The sequence below is a fragment of the Anoplopoma fimbria genome, chromosome 18 (genome assembly GCF_027596085.1).
Source record: "Anoplopoma fimbria isolate UVic2021 breed Golden Eagle Sablefish chromosome 18, Afim_UVic_2022, whole genome shotgun sequence".
NCBI lineage: Eukaryota > Metazoa > Chordata > Actinopteri > Perciformes > Anoplopomatidae > Anoplopoma > Anoplopoma fimbria.
The window spans coordinates 2,149,163-2,172,994 of NC_072466.1; the positions used below are offsets into that span (position 1 = coordinate 2,149,163).

Genomic DNA, 23,832 nt, shown 5'->3' on the forward strand with positions numbered 1-23,832 from the left:
AAAATGACTCATCATATGATCTCAACATCAAACACATCTGGAGATACGTGGTTTTTAACTGGACAGGAAGGGGAAGAAAAACTGTCTTCTAAGAAGTAACTAAAGCTGTCAGACTAGTAAAAAGCAAAAAATATCCCTCTGACATGTAGTAAAAAGTATTATATATACCTCTGAGATATATTGGAGTAAAAAGTACAATATGTCCCTCTGAGATGTAGTAAAAAGTACTATATATACCTCTCAGATATATTGGAGTCAAAAGTACAATATTTACCTCTGAGATGTAGTGGAGGAGAAGTAGAAAGCAGAACATGCAATACTCGAATAAAGTACAAGTACCTTGAATATGTACCTAAGTACAATAATTAAGTAAATGTACTTAGTAAACAGTATCTAAGATGACTGAATCATGACGTTAGCAAAGTTGTATTGGTAGTAGCTTATGTAAGCACACGTCATATTTTGTTTTACAGAAAGAAAAGATAAAATAAATTGTTTTTTTCTGTAATTTTTTTGCATATATTATTAAATAGGTGCACAATTTGACCCGGGATGTAATCTTACAGGGTTAAAAATGCATTTTTTATCTCAACTTTAAAGCTAGATTTATAAACAATCTTTAGGGAGGTTGTGCACAAAGCAGCTGGGTTACTCTCATTTACGGGACAGCTGGATAGATTTTTCTCTCAGTGATGCTCTGAATATTTTAAGATTTTCGAGGTTAAACCAGAGAAGATGCTCGTTGACATCGTGTGTTTTCTTATAGAACGCCTGTGTGTGTCACTGTCGGATATGAGCTTAATTATGTCACCTTTTTTTACCACCAGACTCCAGTCATATTCTGCTCATTTCTGATTTAGTCATTTATATTCATTTATAGTAAGTTAGTCTAGTCAGAATTTGGAAATTGGGTGAATTTTAAGATTTAATTAGCACCAGCATTTGGACTATTTTGTTCAACAACTAACCCTTTTTAGATATAAATTACAAAAATATATTTTTTCAACATTTACCGGCTGGTTTTGACCATTGATGGAACATTGACATTACTTGGTTTATTTGTAAACTCATTGCATTTGGCTCTCTGTAAGACAGCTTTGTCTTGAATAATGCTGTTTTAAGAGCCATGATGCAGACATACCACCAGACTCCAGTCACGTTTTGCTCATTTTTCATTTATGTATAGTGAGTTAGTATACCAGTATTTCTATAGACCACTGCCTTTGGAAATAGGGTGACTTTTGTCCAACAATTAACCCTTTAAATATATTTTTTACGAACCGATTTGTCCAGCATTTACCTGCTGGCTTTAAGAGCTGAGGGAATTCTGCCATTATTTGTTTATTTTTAAAAGTCATCACATTTGATTTACTGGGAAATTTGGGTTTGAATAACGCTGTTTAAAGAATCAGGATGCAAAGTCACCACCAGACTGCAGTCATATTCTGCACATTTTTTGTTTACACATCGTGAGTTAGTCTTCCATTGTTTCTTTAGACCCTGTTTGCTGTAAAACTGTGAAAATTAGGTGGATTTTAAGATTTATTCAGCACAGCAGACAGTTGTTGGTCCCTTCATAAAGTTTTTATTTCTATTTTTCCAAACACATTTTGTCAGCGTTTACCAGCTGGTTTGAAGCGCTGAGGGAACTCTGCCATTATTTGATTTATTCAGCTCACTGTGAGAAGACATGGTCTTGCATAATGCTATTTTGAGATCCATGATTGAAATTTACCACCACACTCCACTCATATTCGGCTCATTTTTTGCTTACGTATCATGATTTAGTCTTCAATTATTCCTTTAAACTTGTTGGCTGTAAAACTTTGGAGTTTTTGTCAGCGTTGTCCAGCTGATCATTGCATCAAATCACTGTGAGAACAGTTAGGGTCTTCAAAACTGAGGTTTAAAGAGTCTGGTGGTAGCAAAACTACCACCAGACTCCATTAAAGAATAGTTAGTAAAAACACTTTATTTCTAGATAACAGGGCAACGTTTGAGTCCTACCCTAAAAGTAACTCATCGGCTCTTGTATATTTCACAATTTAGTAGAAAGGGAATTGTGTTTGCTTCTCTTTAAGGGGACAAACTTAAACGTATCTTTTTAATATTTAACCTCAGAGGATGCAGGTTTATCCTCCGCTTTCTCAGATGCTTTGTTCAGGAGTTTTGATAGCTCACTCTTTGTTTGCACCATCTTTAACAAAGAGCCTCTAATCTGCTGATAACACACAGCACAGATGTGTTTATCAGGCCGCCGTGTGCTTTACATTGAATGACCCTGCTTGTGGATGTTAAGTGGAGATCAGAAACATGGCAGCAGGGATTTTTTTTTTTAGCACGAGGTGGTTTTCAATGAGAAGGTCTTTGTATGCAGAATGAGCTCTTGTGTGATACGTTTGCTGTCCTCGTCCACCTGAGTGGAGGACGGAGAGTGTTTTTTGAGTTTTGGGGCTTTTACTGAAACATGTTTTTTCCTTGGAAGCAGTCACTGTTTACCTCTGCATTATGGGAAGTGTAGGATCCAGTGTTTTAGGTGCTCGACCCACCCTACAAACTAAACCTCCTCTGCTTCAATAATAATCCATATTCTTTTATAAACCCGATCTTCTGAGTACCCCACCTTTATGAACGTGCAATACTAAGTCGCCCTTTAAGGTTGCCATTAAAGCTAAAGCTAGTTATTTGGGGATTTGGATGACTATACTTTGAAATGACAAAAAACAATCTCTCTGCAATCGATTTTCATGCTAAAATGAACGGAAATCAATGACTGCCTGACGCAAATTGACATTGTTCAGTTTCCTGGCTCTCTCTGGAGGAAAGACACAACCAAAATAATCTTTAGGCTTAAAAAACTGTTGACTAACAGAAAGCAAAAACATCCACGATTATTTTCCCTTGAAAATGATTCAGAATCATAAATTAAAGGCTGGACTCTTTTGCTACTGCCCGATATTTGTACACCTTGTGTAGCGGGAAAGCTTTAATAATCTCCATAAAACATTTCGGGCAGCGTTTGGTGATGGGTGGCCCGCCCCTTTGGCTTAAAGCAATTAATTCAGCTTTTCTGACATCAAACTCTCGGCTCAGCTCGACAGCTTGGAGCTCAAATAAGAAAAATAAAAAAAGGCAAGTTCTCCTGGGAACAGAGTAAAGATGGCAGGCTCCTTTTTTCTCCACTGTTTGCTCAGTGGCTCTGAGAGCAATCTTCTCTCCCCCCCTCCCTCTCCAACTCCATGGCTGAATGAAATGCGAGGGCACAAACAATGTGCCGGAGGAGAGAAAGGGCCGGCGGGGGAATGAACAGTTTGGAGTATTTGCTCAGTGGAGGAGCCGCCACAAAGGCAGAGCCAAGGCGTTCCCATGAATCAAGGCGCCGTCTCCTTTTTTGTTGTGGCGGGTCTGCATCGCCAGCTATTAGACAACACACTACATATAACTGGTTTCATGTCATTTAGGGCCTTTTCTCTGGGAACTGTACCGTCAGGTGACCCGCTCTGACTTGTTTTATTTGGCCCCCGCTTTGACGTGGAGGCGGTCGGCTAAGTTTAGCGACCGCACGTGGCGCTGCGGCTAAAATGTTCAGCCCTGATATCCATCGAGAGGGGGTTTTCGCCACTTCAAACGTGGGAGAGTGAAGATGACATTCGGGCCAATAATTCTGACGTTTAGCAGTAGTTGACCGTTGCCCCGCCAAATTTTTATCCCCACTACAAAAAAAAAAAACACCCAGACCGGGAGCTCTCTGGGTGGCCGGGCTGGAGGTCTGAAAGGCACCCAGATTGACGCTTAAGCTCTTTTCACCTTAAGAAAGCGTCATTGTACATCTCCATGAATGGAAAACTGCTGTTTATCTAAGATGGACCCGATTTTTCTTTCTTCTTCTTTTTTCTTTTTTGAAATATCTGCGGTTTCAGAGATGCCCTACTGCTGTGAGACCAGGAATTCACCATTTTTTACACTGAGATCAAAAGATGAAGATCTTCAAAGTTGCACAAGTCCACTGATTTAAGATAGAAAAGGTTAGAAATTAATAAGATTTCCTTGTTTGTTTGATCGCGTAATTTTTTAAGACCTAAAGACATCTTTGTGTCAGCTTCTCAGATCATCTGATAACGTTCTCAGCAGCATCTAGTTGCTCAATTTTGACAACCTTTAAAGCTGCACTAATCAATATTTTCACATCAATGATGGATCAAATGAGTATGTGTATAGTTAAAGGTGTTGTTTCCCCTCAGCTCTGAGCATTTTAGCATATCCCATCTCTTTGTTTAGTTTTTTATGGTTCACATCTTTACTATTTCGGTTCAGTCTTACCGCTTTCATTAACCTCATTTTTTAAGCAGCTGCAGACAGATGTTTTATGCTGAACTCTACCTAAACAGCAGCAAACAGAAAACAGACTCAGTTGGAGACTACCTGGTGAACATAGTGAAGCATTTAGCAGCTAAAGAGATGGATATTTCACTCAGGATTTGGAGGTGGAGACTATAAACGGAGCAAAAAGCATAGAGAATATTGGATTTTGATTTATCAGGTGACACAAACATAAAGACTCCTAATGAATCATCATCACATGTGACTTTATACTTCTACTCAATCACATCTCAGAAGGAAATATTGTACTTTCTTCACTCTGCTACAATTATTTGAAAGCTTTAGTTACTTTTCAGATAAGGAGTTTAAACAAAAAAAACATACAGAAATGTACAAGTACAGTATAAATGATCGTTAATCCATTGAAAAAAATGTATCAGCAGCCATTGGTTGCTTTAAGTAATTTATCATGTAAAAAACATTTTTCATTCATTAGATAGGATAGGACAAGATCATCTTTATTAGTCCCAGAGCAGGGACATTTGCAGGATTACAGCAACAACGTGGATTATTCAACAGGAGACATCAGTATAAAGAGAACAAAAAACTAGCATAATAAATAATCAAACAGTAAAGCTATAATAAATAATTAAAAGTGAAAAACAATCAGAGCTTGAAATACAATATAATGGGTTTGAGTGGTGGGATCCACATTATTGCAATATGAGGTGAGTGTTAATATTGCACATACATACGCTGATATTGATACTGATATTGCACATGCATGAATGAATGAGTAATTTGCCTATTTTTATGGTTTTATGCAGTCTATGTAGAGCAGTGTTGGTTTTGCATTCTGACAGAAGGTCCTGCTGCATCTCTTTTGCTTTCCCTGAGTTTATCTTGAGGCGGTTCCTCTGGCATCAGCGTGACAAAGTCCTGGTTTAGTTCTCTTCATTCCCCGTCATACTTATATAGGATGAGGCGACGATTTCAGAGTCGTGAGAGAAGTTTTTGCACGAGGAAGTTAGCAGAGTTGTGTTTGACGAGGCGTAGATGGTGAAGAAGAAGAGAACAAGAACGGTTCCCTGTGGGGCCCCCGTGCTGCAGATAACCAAGTTAGAATAACTTATCTTCTTAGTATCTCAAAATAATGACTTAATATCTCTAAATGTGACTTTGTATCTGAAAATAATGACTTAGTATCTCTAATATATGACTTAACATCTCAAAATAAGAACTTAATATCTAAAAATAATGGTTTACTATATCAAAATATGAATATATCTCAAAATGTTGTATCTAAATAATGACTTAGTATCTCAAAATATGACTTTGTATCCCGAAATAATGACTTAATATCTCAAAATAATGACTTACTATCTAAATTATGACCTAATATCTCAAAATATGACTTAATATCTCAAAATAATGATTTAATATCTCGAATTCATGAATAGGTATCTCAAAATAATGACTTAGTATCTCAAAATAATGACTTACTATCTAAATAATGACCTAATAATTCAAATATGACTTAATGTCTCAAAATATTGATTTAATATCTACAAATAATGTTTTATTATCTCAAAATAATGACTTACTATCTACATAATGATTAACACTGACTACGTATTTCCAAATAACAAGAAGCTTTTTTTGTTAAATAATGATTGATCTCAAAATAATGACTCACAGGATCTTATTTCCTTCATCACATTTCAGAAATGGGCTTATTTAAGTTTGAGTTAATTCCCAGAATAAATGAAACCACAGTCGACTTCTAAAGCTTCTGGTTTTTGACTCGTGGCCTCGTGTCACTGGTGAAGCCGACACTAAAACAAAGCAGATCCTCGTCGTCCATGTTGAGCCTCAGAACAAAGCAGAGCACCGATGATGATTAACTGTATTCAAAAAAAAAAAAAAAAACCCTGCTGCCTGTCTGCAGACCGACGCAGCCTTGGTGTTATCTGGCTGCTGCCGCTCACTCTGCCCGGCCCGAGGGAAAGCTGCTGAGCAAACACAGGTGGCTGGAAGTCAGGGACAACACACACAGACACACACACACACACAGACACACACAACACACACACACACACACACACACACACACACACACACACACACACACACACACACACACACACACACACAGACACACACGCACACACACACACACACACACACACACACACACACACAAAACACACACTTCGTGGAGACTAGGGGACGATTGATGTTGGACTTTGAAGGGCAACGCTGACATCAAACTTTAATTTAATGGGGAAACGTTATTAACTGGGATATACTGTTAGTATTTATGAAGTTGTTTTTGATACTTATATTTTATTTTGTGACATTTCAAAGATTTTTTCCTCAAAATACTATAATTTTAATCCCTTTTGTACAATAGTTTTAAATTTTACCATTTTTTGTCAGCCCCTCAAGCAGAAAGTGCCATAAAATCACCTCTATTTTCACTTGATTTACCTTAAAAGCGCCACTTTTCACAGCAGTGTTGACCAACAATATGCCGCTTTTTACGCAACTTTACAGGAGACTTTAAAACACAGCTTTATAGGCTGTTTAAACTCAGTCTTAAATGACAATTTTCCTTGTGGTGATGAGCCCCTCATTCTGTTTTGCAGAGCCAGTACCCCAATTGGTCAAGAGTAAAGCCAGACCAAAGCAAAATGCTGCAGTGTTTGTGAAGCCTCTTTGTATACATTTCTAGATAAGTCTGAGAACCTCTTTACTGTATTTATTAGATATGGTTGGATCTAGTTTGGTCTGGTTAAATACTTACGTATCTCATTCTGATGAATTCCCATTTCATTGTGGGGAAATGGAAAGACAAGTAGAGAGGCGTAAAAAGGGGCATTTTCGTGGTAAACAGCGATGTTTTAAACATAAATCAGGTGAAAATAGAGGCGTTTAATGGCACTTTCAGCTTTCCAATTCTTCTTAGTGAGTTTTTTTTCCCATCAGTGCCTTGCTGAAAGGAACATCAGTAGCAGTTATGTAGGAAGGCGACAGTGTTATTCACTCATTTACATTCAGTTTTCCTGCTTTTTTGATTGCTTTCCAAATCTCATGACCCGTCTCCTCGACCTCAGACGGACATCCATAAATAAATCAAATAAAAACAGGCCCCGCCCCTTAAAGGCAAGACACGTCCTCCTGCTGTTTCTTTTTTTTTTTACTCCGTCAGTTGCAGTTTTTATTTTTCCCTACTTGGGTGAATTTGAACGGGGAAACCAAATGGAGGGCCCGATAAAGCCAAGCGCAAATATGCGGAAGGCGGTCCGTTGGCATGTGGAGGTTTACTCAGCGTACACATGGTCTGACAGCAGCAGGAGAGGCTCTGCAGAGGAAGAGGAGGTCTGAGGAGGAAGGCAGGCAACGAGACAAACAGAGATTCAGAAACAAAAGGCTGGAGACCAAACGTATAGTTACACCATTTTGTTCTTGTAAGGGCTCCGAACAGAGCCTCAAATAGCTAACGTTTGAAAAATGATGGGCCAAAGTATAGCGTTTTAATGTAAAGACTTTTCATTGTTAGAAAAACCTTTATATATATATATTCCACATTTCCAAACATTTGATACAAAGCAAGGTTAAAAGAATATATACATAATCAACAGTCTCATGGCAGTTGGTGTCATTGCGCTATAAAAAACTAAAAGTAAGCTTCAGGTCACAAAACCACTTAGTTATGTTGAAAACTGTCATGAAGTGTCCCGACCACCATAGATAGATAGATATCTTTATTTTCGTGTCATGCACATAATGTGCCCAACGTCATAGGTTTATAAGACACCAAAAGACAGCTGCAGTGGACACACATATCAGTAAGTTTCATTCAATTACAAAATGACATGATACTTCACTGCTCGCTCTTAAACAAAACATTCTGCCTTCTCTCTCAAGCAAATCAAATCTGCTACAAAATAACTTCCTTTCATAAATCACAACTCAAATTGTTCATAGTCATCCAGCAAAAAGAAATCAACATAAATGGAGAGTACATCCCTTAAGTCCTCGTAGATAGGACAGTAAAACAAAAAGTGCACCTCATTCTCGATTTACCCGTAATTATAATTGTTCATTGTAAACATTTAATGCTCCGTCATTCTGATTGTTGCATATTCACGTAGATGAGTTGAATCCATATATACTCATATAACGCTTCTTATGGTATCTTACGAAAGTTACTTCAAATTTTTGGGGCATTTTGGGCAATAAAAGCCAGCTTTTACAGCTTTTCAAAATAAACTTCCAACTTCAGAGGAAACAACAAAAGAATACTGCTATATTAGGTTTAGGAAAAGATCATAGTTTGGGTTAAGTTAACTATGAAAGTGGCTTAACTGAAGTACGGAAGTTACTTCACAAATAAATCGACATTGACTTCTCGTTTCACATGAACCATCTACCTCCCACTGTTCACGAGAACATTAGTCCTACTTTAGATTAGTGGTGGTGATGTGAAGTCATGTGACCGTGGTGTAGTTCCTTTATCACGTTAGCTTTTTACTTTATTCTTAATAAATCATAAAAGTGGTGTTAATTTGTTAAGTTTACCTTGATGAACAAAACCAGTATGAACGTTTGTTTTTATCAATAATCCAAAAACCAATGTAAGAATCACATTGGCTTTTTGTTGAGGAAAACAGTGATAAGTTAACTTCTTGGAGCTTTTCAGATGTTACTGTCAAAAATAGTTCACTGATTAAACACTATTTACATGTCTACGGATTAAACAAAGAAGGCCAATTCTCTTTTATATGTTTTATATACAGGAGGTCTTAAAAATCTAAACCTGGGTACAAATGTTTGCAGCCAAATGAAAAGGATCAAAGGATATTCAACCTTTGTTTCTTTATAATGCATTTAATAGCAGACTCCTCTCTGAAGAGGGCTTGTACAAAGGCAATAAAGTATTCCACGAATATGAGATATGAGTTTACAGTTTATTACAATTCCTCCTCTTTGTTGTGGAGCTTGGTTTATGAAATTTTGCTGGTAACATTGCGCCTCGCGGAGGTATTAAAACAAAGCTTGAAAACCATGTCGTTGTGTAAATCTAAAGGGTTTGTCTTCTATTCGGTGTAAATTTTAGGACATTTTCAAAACGATTTTAGCTTATCAGGCTTAAACCATCAGGCTAAACTGGACTTTAAGTATTTAGATACTTAAGACTGAGTATCACCAGTCCTCATTGACTTCCTATAGTTGGCATGTAACATGTTTACTGTTAGCATGATGACATTAGTATGCAACGTTTAGCAGGTAAGCTAATTAGCATGCTAATGACGACACGAGTCATGTGGTGACTGCACAACAGAAATGGTCGTAGTATGTATTTTGATTTTGATTTATTTTGATCAGGTCAACACATTGTTTATTTATATTTTTTATCAAGAGTTTGCTATATGTTATCCAATACTATAATTGTTTTTTTGTTTTTTGTTTTTACACACAAACGCAACCTTTTGTAAATTATTAATAATTAAAAAAAGAAAAAAAAGAAATGATGGTATTGGTGACACATTCTGTAAGGTGAATGATCACATATGGTTATTCAAAGCATGTTAACATGAATAAAGTCAAACATTTTCAAATATCTGGCATGTTCGCATTTATCTCAGAGAGCAGAACAGGAATTTGATCTTTGGTTTTTAGATATACTACATGATTCGAGTGCAGTGTTTGGGGGTCACCAAAGTCAAATGGATTCATCCAACGAGGACAATGAACGTGTGCACCACATTTCACAGTGATTTATTTAATAATGCTTGAGATATTTCAGCCTGAACCAAAGTGGAGGGGAGACATAATGTCTTTTGTGGTCGAGTTGAGCCTCAGATTCAAAGTGATAAAAGTGCAAGTGGAGATGAGAATATTTAAAGGCATCTGTTACCTTTTAGAATATTCATATAACTGAAGATAAAACACAGGAAAATAGCTTCATATTTGGCAATATCGAGCTGCAGATATTTGTCAGACTGCTGTATGAGTTCTGTGTGAGAATAGCCCCCTGGTTTTATCTCTTGGAGGGTTTGAACTGTAGGAATAATACTGCATGCAAAGCTGAAGTTAGGACATCCCTCATATGTATGCATGTGTGTGTGTGTATGTGTGGTAAACGCTCCTTGTCCAAACACGGCATCGCTGGCTAAGCTCTGACCTCGAGTCGCTCGGCATGCAGCCCTCCCTCGGAAAAACGCCATTATTATTCATAACGGGCTGATTGCTTTCGTGAGCAAACAGAGACGCTCAGCGAGGCGGCGGGTGACTGAGGAAACCGCTCGCACCTCCACGCCGATCTGTGCCTTTTGTTCCTGAGAATCAGGCTTCATCTCGCCTTTTTTAACGTCCATTAGTTACATTTCTCTAATTATTCTGCATCTTTATTGTTTTAGTTCTTCACTGAAGCTACGTGATGTTTACACTGAGAGAAATATATTTAATCCAGACTGAAAAATATCTCAACAACTGTCAGATGACTATGAGATTTTGTTCAGACATTCATGTTCCCCAGAGGATAAACCGCTCAGACGTTGGTTATCCTCTGACTTTACGTCTAGCTCAACCATAGGGGTTGACATTTACAGTTTTGAGTGAAATGTCTTCGGAGCTATTGGATGGATTTCCATGTTATTCAGTACAAACGTTCATGTTCCCCTGAGGATTAACTGTTACAATTTAAGTGACTTTTCATCTGTTCAAAATTCAAATTGTCCAATACTTTTGAAAATGATAATCATGGCCTCAGCTCTACTTTGTGTTTAGTGCTAATATACAATAGCATAATAGCTAACCCATATTGGCTTCTTGCAGAGTTATTGATATCAGTGTATGTGTGTTGGCCAAAAATTAGAAATACCAAAATAAACTTAACAGAAAACAACTTGGTCAGCTTTAGGAAAAGATGGTGGTTTGGGTTAAAATAACTATGGAAGCTGTGTTACTCAAGTACTGAAGTTATGCAACAATAAATAAACCAAAGCTGATTTCTCATTTCACACAGGGAACGAAAAGCGGTCTCCTGGGTGAAAGATGTTTTATGTTTGACCCATTGACCTCACCTCCTGCCCATCCAGGCAGCAACCTCCGATTCTGCGGAGTGAGGCCAATGCGGAAGTGTTGTAAACCTGCATTCTCTCTGCTGTCCACCAGGGGGCGACTCCTCTGGTTGTATAGAAGTCTATGAGAAAATGACTCTACTTCTCTCTTGATTTATTCCCTCAGTAAACATTGTAAACATGAGTTTATGGTCTCAATCTCTAGTTTCAAGTCTTCTTCAATACAGCATGATGTTCATTTAGTAAATGATGCTCCATTTAGAGTCAAACAGACCATAAAGCAGGGGATGCTTTAGGGCGGGCCTACACACTGATTGACAGGTTGACACCAGATACGGCGTCTCTACGTCACTCCTCCTCAGTCCATATATGGTGACTTCTGTTCATTGTTTGCGAAAAAACAACATCGCAATGGTTGTAATCCAAGATGGCGACCGCAGAATCGCTGAACTCAAGGCTTCATAACGCCAGTCCATAAACCAATGGGTGACATCACTATGACTACATCCACTTCGTATATACAGTCTGTGGTTTTAGCTGTCTTTATACTTCCTGGTTCATGATTAGGTGGATTACATAAGAATTGATTCCGATGGATATCTATAGAATACAGAAAATGCATTTTTGTAGGTAAAGCTAAGAACACTGTACAAATTGCTCTACCCGACAACTGTAAACATGAAAAAAGAGGGAATTTGTTGCTGCTGCGAAACAGCAACACAGCCGGTATCAAACAAACCGATTCTGACGCCGTCGTTCGTTTACATTCTTCTTCCTGGTAGTCGATCCCTAGCTCCTCCTTTGGGATGACATCACGCTGGTCGTGAAGACGGCGAGCTATGATTGGTCAGAGATCATCGTGTGACGTCTGTAACGTCTCACGTCTCTTTTAATGCTCATACTTTTGTACTTTAACTTTAGTAAACAATAAATATTGCAGGAAAACACTTTCTCCAAAATGAGTACTTCTACTTGTGGAACTTTTAGTATATTTTGATGCTAATACTTTTGTACTTTTACTGAAGTAATACAAATATTGCAAGTTTGCATGAAACAGCACAACACTTTCTCCAAAATGAGTACTTTTACTTTTGGTATATTTAGTATATGTTGATGATAATACTTTTGTACTTTTACTTAAGTAAACAACAGACAATGCAGGAATGTTTGTAAAAGTATAACATTTTCTGTGTAATAAGTACTTTTACTTTTGATACTTAAAGTACATTTCATTTAAATGCTTTACTGAAGTAGAAGAGGATTTGATGGGATTAGTTGTAAAAGAATAACATTTTCTGCAAACAGAGTACTTCTACTTTTGGTACTTTTAGAATATTTTGGTGCTAATACTTTTGTACTTTTGCTTTAGTAAACAAAACATAGTACAGGCATGCTTGTAACAGTTTAACACCTTCTGCAAACAGAGTACTTCTACTTTTGGTACTTTTAGTATATGTCTGATACTTATACTTTTGTACTTTTACTTAAGTAAAATGTTTAATGATGAACCTTTTCTTGTAACAGAGTATTTATACACTGTAGTACTGCTTCTTTTACTTAAGTAAAAGATCTGAGTACTTCTACCTTCTCTTACTTCACTTTTCTGTCTGAAACTTCCTTCACCAGAAATGTTTAATATTCAACATGAGCTGGTGAAGTGTGTGTTTGACCGCTGTGCATTGATCCCGAGTGTGAAGTTAATGAACAACCTGTCGTGTCTGTAGACGTTATTTTTTCTCTGGAAGCTTCACCAGACGGCTCATGAAAAACCGGCTCGGCGTCATTTCAGCTCTCTTCCAACCGTCGGATGCTCCGCTTGTTGATTCTGGATCCTAACAGACAAAAGTGTCCCTCCCCAATAAAGGGTTGGTGTTTTTATGATGGAGAGTCAGACTGAGCGGCTGGGAGGCGTGGTGTCTTAAAACAAACTGACCCGTAGCGTTCAGGTCAACTTCCTGTGTTTTGGTGTCAGCTGGTGATGACAGCTCTGCTCGCCTCATCTCTTATATAATTATATATTAGTCTGGTGTTTACATAAGACTTTGCTGCTTCTAATCCCATCACACCACTGTCACTTTTGTCTCTGTTGTTATTGTATAGTTTCGTTTACTTATTTCTCTCCTTGTGCTGCTATAACAACCACATTTCTTCCCATCAACAAAGGAGTATCTTATCTCCTTTGCACAGAAATGTAAACTTACTTAATATTGTAAAAAGCCAGTTTGAAGCTCTTAGACATGAGCTGTTTTTTTGTTTTTTCTGCGGTGTGTGAGGCTGCAGATTTTAGGCCTATAGCTGAAAAATACATTTATTGGCTTTATAAAGATTGTGAAGCTGTTTGACAGAAACTTACATAAATAACTTTTGGAATATTATTATAATATTGTAGACTCACAAAACAGGAGGAAATACACCATCAGAGAGAAATAGATTTTGAAATTGTTGTTTTAGATATCAAATCATAAGGATCTCCTCAAGACTTTTTGTATTTGTTATGTGTTCAGGTTTTTTATGTATTTATCTCAAAAATCCAGTAGTATCCCAGTATCAATTGGTTATTGACCCATGTGGCAGCACAGACAAGTAACAAACATGCATTAAAAAAAACATATAATATAATAAGATAATATATTATAGACAGGGCTGGAGGACCCATCCAGTTTGTTGACAAAACACAAAGAGCAAGAAAGGAAAGTATTTCTTTTCACATATGCTGCATTTTCAAACATTTAAGATTAAAAAGTGCATGTTCTGCAAACTCCCCCTTTAATCATGCAACAAAGCTGGCCAGCCTGTTATACCTGTTTAGTCTTAAGGATTAATCCTCTGGGGAACATGAACACCTGTGAAAAATGTTGTGCCAATCAATCAAGTAAATGTAGAGATATTTCCCCATGATGAGCGAAAGGTTTGACCCGCTGGTGGCGCTGGAGGAAAAGTCAGGGGATCACCAGAGTCATCCTCTGGGGAACATGAACGTACGTGCAAAAAGTTGTCCTCATCAATCTTGAGAAATGTTGAGATATTTTCACATTAGTGAAAGGTTTAACCTGCTGGTGGCCCTAAAGGAAAAGTCAGGGGATCACCAGTTTCAGTAGGATTCATCCTCTTGGGAACATGAACCTCTGTGCAAAATGTTGTGCCAATCAATTAACTTAATGTTGAGATATTTCACATTATAAGTAAAAGGTTTGACTTGCTTGTGGTGCCAGAGGAAAAGTCAGGGGATCACCAGAGTCAGTGAGATTCGTCCTCTGGGGAACATGAATGTCTGAACATGCTTTCATGGCAATCTGTTGTATAGTTTTTGAGATATTTTAAATTAAATGCAGCCTGGACAGTTTTTTTTATTAGATAACAAAACTTTCTTTATCAGGGATTTAGTTTTTGCTCCAGTGGATTAAAGAAAAAGTCCACAACTGTGTGAAATAATGATGTTTTTTATCAATAAGAAGATTAACTTCTACTTCAAACGGAAACGATCATTTATTAAATGATACCTGGGGAAATCCTACGATACAACCTCAACACAAAACTAAATCAATAGAAATGTATTGATGCCTGAATTATCTTCAGAACAGCAGCTTGTTTGTGTTCATTGTTGAGTAATCTGCAGATTATTTTATTGATTAATTCATTAAATATTCGTTAAGAAGTCAAAGACAACATTGAGGAATTCTTCTTAACTTGCATGTGAAATAATTAGTTGATGAATCTAATAGTGGATCGCCAGAAATCTGGAGCTTTATTGATTATCTATTAATCGCTTTAATCTCCAAACAGTCTCTGTTTCCAGCTTCTCTAATGTGACACTTTTACTCTTTTTTTTTATCATTAGAAATGTAATAAATGTGAGTTTTGGATTGTTGGTCGACAAAACAAACAGCAATACACGTCAACGTTTGCTCTGAGTCAGTGTTGGAATGTAATTTAGTATATTTATGCATATTTACTTACAGCTCTGAGGTACTTGAGTATTTCTATTTTATGTTCATTAATATTACTTCCACTCGACTACATCTCAAAATGAAATATTGTTCTTTTTACTCCTCTACATTTGTTGGAAATGTATAGTTATTTCCTACGTTACATAAAAACATATAAGATGTAATACTATGCACTCAGTAGTATACAAAGTATCCGAAATTGGCTCCAAATTGATGTACAACATTAAAATGTTCTCACGTGTATTAATTGGTGGTAAAAACAGAATATTCTCACTTTCTGATAAATGAGTACTTTTGCTTTTGATGCTTTCAGTACATTTAGCTGATAATACTTTTTGGATGCAGGACTTCCACTTGCAATGAAGTATTTTGACAATAGTATTTCTACTTTTACTTAAGTTAAAGGTCTGAGTACTTCGTCCACCTCTGCAGTTCATAAAATAAACAATGAATCCAAATAATAATCTGCAGATTTCATTAGTGAAGATGATATTGAATTACAGCCCAATTTGCCAGTTTTTTTTTTTTTTGGAGGCTGGAATCAGAAAACGTTTGCGCTTTTTTTTAAATAAATAAAATGACTTTAAAGATTTATTTAAAAAGATAGTTGCTGATTGTTTATTGTTGACTGATTGTGTTTATTTGAATTTATTTTATGTAATTGTTAGTGATAAGTGCTGTTCGGATAATTATGACGTCATGTTTTGCTATAGCTTCATATTTGGAAGAAATACTACACATGAAGAGGAGAAACATTTACTCTAAAGTGTTTTCTTTGTCACAGTTTGAAGTGGCGGCTGTTAAAGATGCTGATAAATGTCCGGCCTGACCCATGAAGTCTGTTATCTGCTGTTAAGCATCACTTATGTTGGATGTTAATGTGATTTAAGAGCATCATTTGTCCTCTTGTTGTTATCTGCTGATGCTTTCATCTCTGTGACCCTGCAGCTGATAATTAAACCACTTAATGTGGATTTCCATGCTAATGATGCGTCATGGCATTCAAACTAAATATGATTTAATCTCATTTAATAATAAAAATATATATATTAAAGAAACATTTATGTAGAAGATTAAATTAAATAAAACATAGACTGTTTTCATATAAAGATTTTTTTTTATCTGTTGCACAAATACAAACAAAACACAAATGACTGATGAAAAAATCCTGCAATTTAAGGGCCTCTTTTCTCTCTCTCACATTCACAAATGTACAAGGTGTTCTCGGTGTGGAGACCAGAGCTTCAGGAGTTCATGATGGGCCTGCTGTACACCCCACGGTAGTAGCTGGCGTCGGGGTGAGAGGGGTCAAGGCCGGTTTTGGACACCACCGGACAGCCATACCCCCGTACTGCACCACCGGCTCCGACATGAGGTTGTTGATGGAGAACGGGTGGTTGAAGGAGTAATGGGGGTGGTAGTGCTCCGGCTTCAGGTGGTGGTGGTGGTGGTGGTACTGGTGGTGGTGGGAGAACAGGTGCTGCGTAAAAGGAGAGTTGACGCGCGTCGGGCTGGATGGCACTTTGAGGTCAACCCCGGTGACCTTTGGGTCTGAGGAGGTGGGGGAGTCTGGGGAGGAGGAGTGCGGGGAGTCTGAACGCGTACTCCCACTGGTGGTGGTGGTGGTGGTGGTGGTGGTGCTGGTGGAGCCTCCTTCAGACTCCTTCTCCCCTCCTTCTCCTCCTCTCCCGGTCTTGAACCTCTTCTGCCGCCGCAGGTAGCAGCCGTTCTCGAACATGTTCCCGGAGTCCGGGTGCAGAGCCCAGAACGACCCCTTGCCCGGTTTGTCCGGTAACCGAGGCACCTTGATGAAGCAGTCGTTGAAGGACAGAGAGTGTCGGATGGAGTTCTGCCACCGCTGCTGGTTCTGCCGGTAGAACGGGAACAGGTCTGTGATCCACTGGTAGATCTCATTCAGGGTCAGCATCTTGACCCCGGACTGCTGGATGGCCATGGTGATGAGGGAGATGTAGGAGTAGGGAGGTTTTGCATGGGTGTAGCTCCTCCGGTACGGTTTGGGTTCCCTGGATCTCACCTGGGCCTGTCCGTACACCGGGCTCACCACCGGGAGGCTCCCGTACGGCGGCGGGCTGATGGAGCCCATGCTCGGCTGCAGGGAGCCTCCGAGGCCCGACATCCCGGCCCCGGCCTGCAGCATGACCCGGGGCCCTGTGGGACCCCCATCGGGTGTGCGTAATGCGCGTTCATGTGCCCGGTACTGGTCATACTGGGCGCGTTCATGTAGCCCATTGAGTTCATGTTCCCAGCTGATGTGTAGCACTGGAACACAGAGAACCAGGTTGTTACAAATGTGTATTAAAGTGTTTTAATACACCTATAAAACAGGCTTCATTTTATTAAAAAAACTATGTAATTATATTTTAAAAAAGATTAACATAAGACATTAAACTATTTGTTTTTTGTTCGTTCTTATAAATAATATTTCACATTTAAATTGGGCTGCTTATGATATTATATTATTATTATTATTATTATTATTATTATTATTATTATTATTATTATATGCGTTATTGATAAATAAATCCTTAACATTGATCATGACTGGCTCAGATTTCTTTCTTTTCTCTCCATGATAATGATGATAAACAGCTTAAATGTCCTTTTAACAGCCATTTAAAAACACTGTAGTTCATACTTTACTCTCACTTTACATAATACACATGGCTGAGATAAATAATCTTTCATTTAACCCTTTCAAATCTCCCAAAAGTCTCATTTTACTGATATCTGTTTCACCATAATTCATTGGAATGAATATTCGATTGTTTGGTCTAAAAATGCCTTAAATTGTGAAGGCCTATAAACCAATAATAATTTCCCAAAACCCTCAGATTGTTTATTTTGTCTAAACTAACAATCCAACAACTAAAGAAAGTCAGATTCATTTATATGACAAAGAAAAGCAGCAAATCTGTGTCGTTTTAAAGGTTGTAACTGTGTTGAAATGATCTAAATACTCGGCTGACTAATAGATTAATCTTTGCATCTCTGTATATATTTATCTCTGTCATGTTGAACACAAACATAAGGAAGGTATTTGTTATAGCTGTTTCTTATGTGTTGCTCTATAACAGCCACTCATAATATATTTAGTTCATTGAACGCATATTAAATTCAGACACTTATGGATCCATCATCCACATTGTTGTTTATTGCCTCACACCTTCATTACAGATCCTTTATTTTATTATTATTATTATTATATTGATACCAATGAGGCCACGATTAACAGATGGAGTTAATTACAGATGACTGAAGCAGAGTCAAAGTCCTCCAAACCTCCACTCTATTTCCAGGTTTTAATTAAACTGAACATTTCATTTCATGGAGATTCTCTTGACAATGACATTAACTAAACTCCAAGATATAACTTTTCATAATTACTTAATAATGTATTACATCTGTCTCTCCAGCGAGCTTCCAGCTATGAGGGAATTACAGACCTTTAATCTTTTTATCTCTCAATTTAAAGGTCAAAATGCTCTTCAGCTTAATAAAAACTGGAATGATTGTTGCTTAAACCATTTCACTCCAAGAAAAAAGGAAACATGACCTCAGTGTCTAAGGCCTTGTATAGAAAAATGTATTATTATTATTATTATTATTATTATTATTATTATTATTATTATTATTATTAAGGATAAATAAATGTCGTTGAGAGGTCCTTAACATTGATCATGATTTCTTTCTTTTTTGTCAATCTTTTCTCTCCATGATAATGATGATAAACAGCTTAAATGTATGTCCAGAGTCCTTTTAACAGCCATTTAAAAACACTGTAGTTCATACTTTACTCTCACTTTACATAATACACATGGCTGAGATAAATAATCTTTAATTTAACCCTTTCAAATCTCCCAAAAGTCTCATTTTACTGATATCTGTTTCACCATAATTCACTGTCAACCTGCACTGAATCAGAAGAATCACCTCAAGAATAATTCACATTTCTCCTTCAAAGGTTTTATTTAATTTAAAATGTAAGATTTTTTTTAAAGCAGGCACATAACTAATATAAGCTTGGATGCAAACTTTAACTAAACCAATAAAAACACATTTCATTCTGGACGTGATTTCTCACTTTGCTGCAAAACTCACACAGAAAATACACTTAATGAACTATTATCCTTCATTTTAATGCAAAAAGGAGCTATGCCAACGAATAGGTTATTAATTGCAAAATATATATGAAAAACATCCACATGTGTTTGTGTGGAGAATAAATGTGATATATAAGTATATATATTTGACTTTTTTGCCACTTATAATGTTAATTTAGGTGTTTATCTATTTATGATGTGTAATAACAGTTAATATTCTCTCCTAATAATAATAATAATAATAACAGTAAAGTGCACAGACCTCAGTTTCTCCGTAGTAGCCGCTCCCGCTCCAGTCTGGATGCTCGTGTCCCTCCATCTTAACCGAGCTCAGCATCGTGGAGACTCCCAACACCTAACACATCCAGGCGGCTCCACGCACCACGCAGACTGCACCACGCAAAACACGCAAAACTCAGAATGAAAAACACGCAAAACGCAGAATGCACAACGCAAAACTCAGAATGCACCATGCAAAACACGCAAAACTCAGAATGCACCATGCAAAACACGCAAAACTCAGAATGCACCATGCAAAACACGCAAAACGCAGAATGCACCACGCAAAACACGCAAAACTCAGAATGCACCATGCAAAACACGCAAAACTCAGAATGCACCATGCAAAACACGCAAAACTCAGAATGCACCATGCAAAACACGCAAAACGCAGAATGCACAACGCAAAACACGCAAAACGCAGAATGCACAACGCAAAACACGCAAAACTCAGAATGCACCACGCAAAACACGCAAAACACGCAAAACGCAGAATGCAAAACACAAAACGCAAAACAGAATGCACGCAAAACACGCATGCAAAAAACACGCAAAACGCAGAATGCACCACGCAAAACGCACCACGCACCACGCACCGCACCTGGCTGTCTAGGACCGGGTCTGGCTCACACCTGAGCGGCTGTCTGGGGCTGTGTGACCGGCCTCTCTGCTCACTGAGGGACTCCTGCAGCCCAGCGTCCAATCAGCTGCCTCCCCTCTCCATCCCTCCTCATGCACGCTCAGATTTCAATATGTTCCACCTCTGCTCGAGACTCCCACCTGGTTTGCATCTCAGGAAATTATGTCATTATTACCTGTCCGATGTGACGTCGCTCAGGTAACGTCATCACGTCACTAAGTACTCTTACTAAAGTAGCCAAAGTGTACTTTTGAAGTACTTTATTTGAGTATTTCCATTTTCTGCTAAACATCTCAGAGGGGAGTTTTTGTGCTTTTTACTCCACTGCATTTAAATACTTTGCAAATTCAGATTATTAATACTATATATAATAAAATAACTAATAGATTATGATGTTTTATTATAGATTAAGCCAAAACTTTATTGACCCCTGATGGTAATTCACAATACCAGCAGTATATAAAGTATTTAAAGTGAGCAATAATTATAATACAATATATTATATACATTTATTATTCTGCATAATGAGTGCTTTTACTGTTGGTTAGGTACTCTTCGGTAATACTTTTGTACTTTTACTTATTTACAATTTTGAGTACATAAGTTGTTTTTACAAGGTGGTATACTGTTACTACACATTCTGAGTACTTTTTCCAGCTCTGCTGTAACTCCACCACTAACAATGTAAACTATTATATATAGAGATGTCATTAAAGATTGTAAATACATTAAATGGGGTTTTATTTCATTAAACTCTTCAGGGTTATGACTTTAAAGTTCATTTTTTACTTTGTAAATTGAAAACTAACTCGTCCCAAATACTATTTAGTAGCTGTTCTGGAGCTTTCAGTCATAATTTGTGTTGAAAAGTACTTCTTTGTACTTCCCTTTAACATACCTTGGCCATCTTTACTGCAGTTAAATTTCCTGTTTTTCCTTGAAATAACAAATTTGTACGAAATGATTTATTTTCTCCTGTAGATACAGATTGTTCTTATGATTGTGACAATCTGAATGAACTGAAACTTGTGGAAAACAACAAAAATCACCCCTAAACTGTTTTATTCATGTTGTGTTTCACAAGAGTTAACAAGCAGAGTGGAGACTGTCTGTGGGATCTTCCTCCTCCTCCTCCTCCTCCTCCTCCTCCTCCTCCTCCGATACTGCAGGTTTTTACTGTTTGAGGCCTGTCCCAGAGTGTGTTTACCTGGTGATGAATCTGAAAGGACGACAGGATGGACGGTACACACGACCGAGGTGAGGCAACAAGAGGAGCCGGACCACCATGCTCTCTGCACACACACACAACCTGTCCTCCCTGTGTGGACGTCAAACAACCACAAATATTTCACCTTTTGTGGTCCAGCGTAGCTCAGCGGGTCAATGAGACTGTCGGGAAGAAGGAAGAGGGCTGAGATATGTGGGAGGTGGTGCAAAAAGCTAGTCTGGCTCTTGTAAAATATACTCGTAATACAAATTACTGACTGAAAAACAACTGCAGGAATGCTACATTTGACATTTCACTTAAAAAAAGTGTAGTTTTAAATGTGTTTTCCACAACAAATACACGAAACTTGAAGCCTTCCTCGAGTTACAGTCTATCTTCTCCTTATGTTTACTCACACATGTACAAATAACCCGAAGTGGAGGACGTATTTAGATCCTTTACTTAAGTAAAATAAATGTAAACATGTTGTGTAACAAGTAAAAGTCCTGCATTGACAATGCTACTTATGTATAAGTAAAGTAAATATACTTAGTTAGATTCCACCACTGCAAAAAAACTCCATCAGTAGCTAAATACATGCATTTAATAATCTTATAATAATATTAGATAAGATCAAAATAGTTCACATGTCTGTGTGTTCAGTACAGAGCTGGAGTCAGGACAGTGTTAGCCTAGCTTAGCATAAAGACTGGAAACAGGGGGAACAGCTAGCCTGCTGCTCCCAGCTGTTGTTTATACTAATGTACATACTTCCCAAACCATCAAACTATTCCTTTAAGAAAACACTGTTGTATGTGTTTGCACATTTCAGTCTAAAACTAAATATTCAATTTCCTAGAATCTAAGTCCAAGAAAGGAAAACCTGGAACCATCAGACTTTTGGCCTTTTTTCTTTAAAAAACTTCAATGTTTTATTTCAGCTGAATAGTCGATTAATCAACTAATCGTTGTCATTTATAGTTGTGTTGGTTTACGTTGCTCGGCTGCTGAGGCTCATGGGTACTTTAGTGTTTAAACATTGCATTTCACTCAAAACTGTATATTTGATATAATAAAAAGTATTCAGATCCTTTACTGCAGTACTAAATACTTCCACACTGTAGTCAAGTATTCAAGTATACAAGTCCTGCATGCAAAACCTTAATGAAGTATGAAGGTATGTGTCAGTAAAATGTATTTAAACTTAAAGTAAAAGTATTGATTGATCATTAAAGAGTTCAACTATTATATTATTAATATTCCTTCTGCATAAATGTGTATGTTGCATTATAACTCCTTTATGTCCTGTTGGTTAGTTTAATCTGCAGCAATGCATCATATTTGATTTCGCTTCTTTCACATGAAATCTCTTTTACATGCAGACTTTTCTCAGGTGAATCTTTGTCTTTTCTTTCAGTTTCTGCAGGTTATAAACTTTTTCTTTTACTGAACTTCCTTCTCATCTGAAACCTCAAAAAGAACACACTGACACCTACTGGTGAGTCTCTGCAACTACATCTGGATGAAATCACAATTACATTAGAAACATTAAGGACAAAGTAATGATAAAGTGTTTGTGCATCCTGGGAACAAATTAAGTAATCTGATTGATCTGCATGTGAGGGATAAAGGCTATATGCTTTTCAAGTACTTTGTTTATTAAATTGTCTTTTTTATGGCTTCATCTTTTCACAGAGAATGAGACTCAATATTTCTAGGAAGGAAAGCAAAAAGCAATGAACTTTCTTAAATCAAAATATGACTGTATGCATATAATTAATGGAAAATCCTGATTTTCTGAGCATGTCAAAGCTCCATTGATTAATTATTGCCCATATCTTTATTTCTTTTACCTTTTACATTACAGCACCATGTTAATACTGAAAGGCAGTAGTAAAGAGGTATTAATATACCTTTCTTAAATAGGTTAAAAGTAACTATACCACGCTGTGAAAATGAGCTTTTACAAGTGTAAGTAATGAAATTAAATTAGACATCTGAGTGAGTAATACTAAAATAAATAAATACATAAATAAATACATAAAATATAAAATATAAAATATAAAATATAAAATATAAAATATAAAATATAGAATGTAAAATGTAAAATGTAAAATATAAAATGAAAATAAATGTAGTTTAATAAAACCAATAATAAAAACAAAAGTATTCCGAATAATTCATTATAATTATTATTATTATTATTGTTATTATTATATATTTTACCATT

General features: G+C 37.1%; 1 protein-coding gene across 1 annotated transcript; it reads right to left on the minus strand.

Annotated features, from left to right (window-relative positions):
• Window positions 1–16,543: 16,543 nt before the first annotated feature.
• Window positions 16,544–19,851, minus strand: LOC129107387 (hepatocyte nuclear factor 3-beta-like). Its single transcript, XM_054618867.1, is given in 4 exon segments — window positions 16,544–16,703; window positions 16,706–17,521; window positions 17,524–17,635; window positions 19,739–19,851. Coding segments are annotated over 4 exon segments (1,107 nt in total). The 5' UTR covers window positions 19,814–19,851; the 3' UTR covers window positions 16,544–16,599.
• Window positions 19,852–23,832: the final 3,981 nt, after the last annotated feature.